The 6,825-nt window shown below is 59.2% G+C and overlaps 2 protein-coding genes across 2 annotated transcripts in view; one reads left to right on the forward strand and one right to left on the reverse strand.

Moving 5' to 3' along the window:
• Positions 1-6,825, reverse strand: part of TEX28 (testis expressed 28) — a 33,038-nt gene that overhangs the window by 16,055 nt on the left and 10,158 nt on the right.
• LOC114905569 (melanoma-associated antigen 10-like) lies at positions 3,782-4,711 on the forward strand. Its single transcript, XM_029239870.1, is given in 2 exon segments — positions 3,782-4,004; positions 4,007-4,711. Coding segments are annotated over 2 exon segments (789 nt in total). The 3' UTR covers positions 4,573-4,711.

Below are 6,825 nucleotides of genomic sequence, written 5' to 3' on the forward strand. Positions count from 1 at the left end.
GGGTCCAGGCTCCCCTCAGTCCTCCTTCAGGGTGCTCACCTTGACTCAACGCAGGACCTGGGATTCTCTCCCATGCCCACCAGACACCCCCGCCCGTTATACGCCCTCCCCAGCGTCTCTGAAACCCGGATGTCTGAACGTGCTGCACTTGTTCATCCCGCCCTATGGTCTCCAAGGGCCAACTCTGTTCTAGGATCCAGGCTCCCCTCAGTCCACCCTCAGGGCGCTTGCTCACCTTGACTCAACGCAGGACCTGTGATTCTCTCCCGTGCTCACCAGACACCCCGACCCTTATACCCACTCCCTAGCCTCTCTGAGACCCCGCCCCTTAGTCCCCTCCCCAGCGTCTCTGAGACCCGGATGTCAGGAAGTGCTGCACGTGCTCATCCCGCCCTATGGCCTCCCAGGGCTAACTCTTTTCTGGGGTCCAGGCTCCCGTCAGTCCTCCTTCAGGGTGCTCACCTTGACTCAACACAGGAACTGGGATTCTCTCCCGTGCTCACCAGACACCCCGACCCTTATACCGCCTCCCCAGCCTCTCTCAGACCCCGCCCCCTGTTCCCCCTCCACAGCGTCTCTGAGACCCGGAAGTCAGTAAGTACTGCACGTGCTCATCCCGCCCTATGGCCTCCCAGGGTCAACTCTGTTCTGGGGTCCTGGCTCCCCTCAGTCCTAGCTCAGGGCCCTCACCTAGACTCCACGGAGTACCTGGGATTCTCTCCCGTGCTCACCAGACACCCCGACCCTTATACCGCCTCCGCAGCCTATCTGAGACCCCGCACCCTGTTACCCCTCCGCAGTGTCTCTGAGACCCGGATGTCAGGAAGTGCTGCACGTGCTCATCCCGCCCTATGGCCTCCCAGGGCTAACTCTGTTCTGGGGTCCAGGCTCCCGTCAGTCCTCCTTCAGCGTGCTCACCTTGACTCAACACAGGACCTGGGATTCTCTCCTGTGCTCACCAGACACGCTGACCCTTATACCGCCTCCCCAGGCTCTCTGAGACCCCGCCCCATGCTCCCCCTCCACAGCGTGTCTGAGACCCGGATGTCAGGAAGTGCTGCACGTGCTCATCCTGTCCTCTGGCCTCCCAGGACCAACTCGGTTCTGGGGTCCAGGCTCCCCTCAGTCCTCCTTCAGGGCCGTCACCTTGACTCCACGCAGGACCTGGGATTCTCTCCCGTGCCCACCAGACACCCCGACCCTTATACCGCCTCCCCAGCCTCTCTGAGACCCCGCCCCGTGCTCCCCCTCCGCAGTGTCTCTGAGACCCAGATGTCAGGAAGTGCTTCACGTGCTCATCTCGCCCTATGGCCTCCCACGGCCAACTCTGTTCTGGGGTCCAGGCTGCCACCAGTCCTCCCTCAGGGCCCTCACCTTGACTCCCCGCAGGACCTGGGCTTCTCTCCCGTGCCCACGAGACACCCCGACCCTTATATGGCATCCTCAGCCTCTCTGAGACCCCGCCCCTTACACCCCCTCCCCAGCCTTTGTGAGACCCGGATGTCAGGAAGTGCTGCACGTGTTCATCCCGCCCTGTGGTCTCCAAGCGCCACTTCTGTTCTGGGATCCAGGTTCCCCTCCTCCTCCCTCAGTGGTCTCACCTTGACTCCAAGCAGTAACTGGATTCTCTCCTGTGCCCGCCTGAGACCCCGCCCCCCTTACCCCCCCTCCCTAGAGTCTGAGACTGGGATGTCAGGAAGTGGTGGAGGTGCTCATCCCGCCCTATGTCCTCCCAGGGCCAACTCTGTTCTGGGGTTCAGGCTCCCCTCAGTTCTCCCTCAGGGCCCTCACCTTGACTGCACGCAGGACCTGGATTCTCTCCTGTGCCCGCCTGAGACCCCGCCCCTTACACCCCCTCCCCAGCGTCTCTGAGACCTGGATGTCAGGAAGTGCTGCATGTGCTCATCCCGCCGTCTGGCTTCCAACGACCAACTCTGTTCTGGGACCCAGGCTCCCCTCAATCCTCCCTAAGTGCTCTCACCTTGACTCCACGCAGGAGCTGGGATTCTCTCCTGTGCCCGCCTGAGACCCCGCCCCTTATACCCCTCCGTAGCCTCTATGAGACCCCGCCCTTTATACCCGCTCCGCAGTCTCTGTGAGACCCTGACCCTTATACCCTTCCCTGCCTTCAGCCCTGGGAGGCCCTGGGGCGGAATGAGCACTTGGCAGCGAGTCCTCACTTACGTATCCGGGTCTCAGAGAGGCTTAGGAACAGGTATAAGCGTCCGGTCTCAGGTGTGCTATGGCTAGAATCCCAGGTCCTGCGTGGAGTCAAGGTGAGGGCCTTGAGGGAGGACTGAGGAAAACGTGGACCCCAGAACAGAGTTGGCCCAGTGAGGTCATAGGGCGGGATGAACACATCAGCACTTCCTGACTTCCGGGTCTCAGAGAAGCTGGGGACCTGGGATAAGGGGCGGGCTCTCATGAGCGCAGAGGGTAAAATGTCAGGTCCCTGGTGGACTAAGGTTAGGGCCCTTAGGCAGGACTGAGGGGACCCTGAGGGAGGACAAAAGGGACCCACCAGATCACCGCCCTTGCAGGTGGCCGTGGGAGGCCCCGGGGCGGGATGAGCACGGTAGGCCTGTCCTGACGTCCTGACGTCAGGGTCTCTGAGAGACTGGAGACCTGGTATAAGGAGCAGGGACTCACACTGGCAGACGGGACAATCCCAGGTCCTGCCCAGAGTCCAGCCTGCACGCGAGGAAGGAAGGACTGAGGACGTTAGACCCCAACACAGGGAGGGATCCTTTGCCCTTCCGCGGGGGCCTTGGAGGCGCCAGAGCACGGTCAGCAGATGAGATGTTTCCTGACCTCTGGGTCGGGGTCCTCAGGAGGTCAGGTGTTTGGTGTGAGGGGTGAGCCTTCAGGTCCGCAGAGGGTGGACTCCCAGGACCCCGAGGGAGGACTGAGCGGACCCCCAGCCCTGGAACAGGGGCCTCAACAGAAACCTGCCCCTGTGGTCAGCGCTGGGAGGCCAGGCAGGATGTGAGGAGGAGGTGAGGACCCAGCATCTCTCCATCCTAGGACCCTCGGGAGGCCCTGGGCAGGTGCGGCCACCTGTGGGGCCCCCTCACTGCTTTCTGTTCAGATTCGGGGTCCCGTTCTGAGTTTCTCCTCCGGCCTGCAAAGGGGAGGGTCCAGGCCCTTAAGGGGAAGAGTGAGCACGACGAGCGAGCCCCGAGGGGACCACCCACCCCAGAACTCAGAACTGGGGGGACCTCACAGAGTCCGGCCCAATCCTCCTACCAGCACCGAGGCCCAGAGCTGTGCCACAGCTTACACAAGAGGTGCGGCCCTCCATTCCTCTTACAGGGGCTCCAGGAACCGGGAGGCGAAGGCCCAGGTCTGAGGACCGTGTCCTCAGGGCACAGAGCAGAGGAGGCCCAGGCAGCGCCAGGAGTCAAGGGGAGGTGCGTGCCCTGAGTGTGTACCCAGGGGCTCCCCCTCCCGGAACAGAGGGCACCCCACAACACCCAAGTCACCCCCATTGCCCTGTCAGCCCCAGAACCTGGGGCCGTGCTGGCTGCACCCTGAGGAGCCCCCTCATTTCCTTCTTCAGGTTGGCAGGGGACAGGCCGCCCAGGAGGAGTGCCCCTGTGAGGCCCGAGGGCAGCCCTTAAGAGGAGACCTGTAAGTGGCCTTTGTCAGAGCTGCCCAGGGTGCCTTTCTCTGCCGAGGCCGCTCACACCCCCTCTCTTCCCCAGGTATGAGGTCCCCGCCTGTCACCCATGCCCACACTCCCGTGGGCGGCTCGACCCCAGTGATCAGGTCCCCGGTCGAGATGAGAGAGCTCCGCCAGCCTGAGGCCGACCTTCAGGCCCCAGTCCCGGCCCAGGGTCCGGTGGAGGCGCCGCTGCTGGGGGCTGCGGGGGAGGAGGCCGCATCCCCCTCGTCCTCCGCCTCCCCTGGCGCCCCCTCCGTCTCCGCCTATGCCGAGTCCTTGCCCCAGGAGGCACTTGTTGTGCTGATGGCTGACCTGGTGGCGTTCCTGCTCATGTATCGCCGCCGACCTCCAAGGCGGAGATGCTGAGTATGGTCCTCCGGGAGCATCGGGACCACTTCCCCGTGGTCTTCAGCCACGCTTGCGAGTGCCTGCAGCTGGCGTTTGGCTTGGCCGTGAAGGAGGTGGACCCCCGCGAGCGCACCTACGTCCTGGTCCCCACCCTGGGCCTCACCTGGGATGCAGTGCTGAGCGACGGGCAGAGCACGCCCGAGGCCGGCCTCCTGGTGCTGGTCCTGGGCGTGATCACCCTGTTCGGTGACGGCGCCCCTGAGGAGGAGGTGTGGGGAGTGCTCGGCAACATGGGGGTGTGTGCCGGGAGGGAGCCCTGCATCTATGGGGAGCCCAGGGAGCTGCTCACCAAAGTGTGGGTGCAGGAGGGCTACCTGGAGTACCGGCAGGCGCCCCACAGCGACCCTGCCCGCTACGAGTTCCTGTGGGGTGCCCGGGCCTACGCGGAGACCAGCAAGTGGCAGGTCCTGGAGCATCTGCTCAGGGTCAGTATCTTGGATCCCAGGTCCTTCCCATCCCTGTGTGCAGAGGGTGTGAGCGACGAGGAAGAGGGAGCCTGAGCCAGAGCAGCAGCCAGGCTCCTTCCAGGCCCAAGTTCACTGGTAGCAAGTGAGGCTGGTCCTTCACTCTGAGTTTGAAGAGAGAGCGGTCGAGTTTCCAAGTAGTGAGGGCCCCTGCGAGTGGGGGGAACATGGTGTGTCGCATCTTTGGGTTCCTGTTGTGTAAGATGACATGGAATATCATCTGTGTTTTCTTTAGGAATTTTTCAAATATTGTTCCATTTGAAAGAAGGCTTAATAAGCTTCAGTATCTAAGTTTGCAAATAACATTAATCACACATGTAATTTGCACTAATTCAGTTCAACGACAAGAGTTTTGCAATTGTGTAAAACAAATTGTAGGATTCCCATATTGTTTTGTGATGGTGAACAAGATAACATGGCATTGGAATAGGAATTTACTTGGAAGTGTGAAAGTAAATAGCACTACAACTGAAGGCCACCACGTTGTTCCTCGGGACACCTCGTCGTCCGCTCAGTGGTGGGTGCCCTGCTGTGGGACTTTCCTGTTCCAGCCAGAGGGCAGGGCCGGGCCCCAAGCATGTGGGCCAGAGGGGGAGTGGCTGACCTGGGGGAGCGGGCATTGCCGGCGCCCATCTTCCTGGCGAGACACCACCCGCAGGGCCCTCAGGAAGGGAGACTGTGGGGGGATGGAGGGCCGCCGGGTGGGGTGTAGCGGAGGCACCTTTTTGAGGACCCTGGGTGGGGCCGGGACCCGTGGGCTCCGGTGGCCGTTAGAAGTTCCTCTGTGTGTTGTTATGCCCTCTGTTCAATGGTTTCAGTCAATGTTTCTCTTTAATAAATTTCCCTGAACGTTTCATCTGAGTCTGGCCTCTGCTGTGGGCAATGGAGGGAAAGGGCTGCTGCGGGTGAGGGCGGGAGTCCAGAGTCCGATTCCTGCTCAGCACCCATGGGACACCTCTCCAGGGAGAGGGTAAGGTAGGCACTTTGCAGACCCAGACATCGTGAGGGTTTTTCTTCCAGTTCATAGGTGAACTGTAAAGTTTTAGCGAAAACTGATAATTGCCTAAAAAGGCAGTAGAGAAGTTAAAATGTAAATGAAAACCTTGATTATCTCAGCAGGAAAAAGGGAACATAGGAGCAACAATAGATGGACAGACACTGCTATGGACTGAATATTTGTAAACCTCTCCCCCTCATTCACCTGTTAAATTCTAACCCCCAAAGGGATGGGATTTGGAGGTGGGGCCCTGGGAAGTGATTAGCCCATGAGGGGGGAGCCCTCATGAATGAGATTACCTCCCTTATAAAAGAGGCCCCAGACGGCTGCCTCATTCTCTTGTGCCTTGTGAGAAGATGGCTAGTTGATACAACTAGACAAGAAATCAGTCCATATGAAGAAGAGCTTTATTACTATTATTTATTACTCAGCTGTACAAAGGAACGAAATTGGGTCATTTGTAGATGCGTGGATGGATCTAGAGACTGTCATACAGAGTGAAGGAAGTCAGAAAGAGAGAAACAAATATCGTGTATTAATGCACATATGTGGAACCTAGATAAATGGTACAGATGAACCGGTTTGCAGGGCAGAAATAGAGACACAGACGTAGAGCACAAACATATGGGCACCAAGGTGAGAAAATGGTGGGGGCGGGGGGGGGGTGTGATGAATTGGGAGATTGGGATTGACAAATGTACACTAATATGTATAAAATGGGTAACTCATAAGAACCTGCTGTATAAAAAAATACATCAAATAAAATTCAAAAATTAAAACAAACCAAAGAAATAAGAATAGGTTTATGACATTATCAATCACAGTAGAAAACCACCTGTGAAGACAAATGGACGTACTTGCCACAATGGGCTCTGCATCGCCAAGTTTGCTCCCCCAACTCCGCAGCCTTGCAGGGAGGCCTTCCTATTGGTGGAAGGCCAATGGGCGTGTCTTTTGCTTCCGGAGGCGCCAAGCCTTGGGACCTCAGGCCCTCAGTGCGCATGGCTACTGCTGCTTCCGTAGCAAAGCGCCTCCTCACGTGCTCTTCTGATCCAACCACTATCCCTGTAAAAGAGACGTCTAGAACTTTCTCCCTCATCTTCCTGGGGCTTCCGGGAGCACCCGGAAACCCGCGTGGCGTTCGCACAGAGTGCCTGGGACAGTGGGCTGCACAGTTCCTGGCTGCTCGGCTGAGAGGAGCTCTTCAGCCCCTCGTGAGCGGGACTCCGGAGCCATCCACAGAGTCAGAGCAAGTCAGGAGACAGGCGGGGGCTTTGCCGGGGGCTGGACTC

Source organism: Monodon monoceros, unplaced genomic scaffold (assembly GCF_005190385.1).
Source record: "Monodon monoceros isolate NGI ecotype Baffin Bay Population unplaced genomic scaffold, NGI_Narwhal_1 Super_Scaffold_22, whole genome shotgun sequence".
Classification (NCBI taxonomy): domain Eukaryota; kingdom Metazoa; phylum Chordata; class Mammalia; order Artiodactyla; family Monodontidae; genus Monodon; species Monodon monoceros.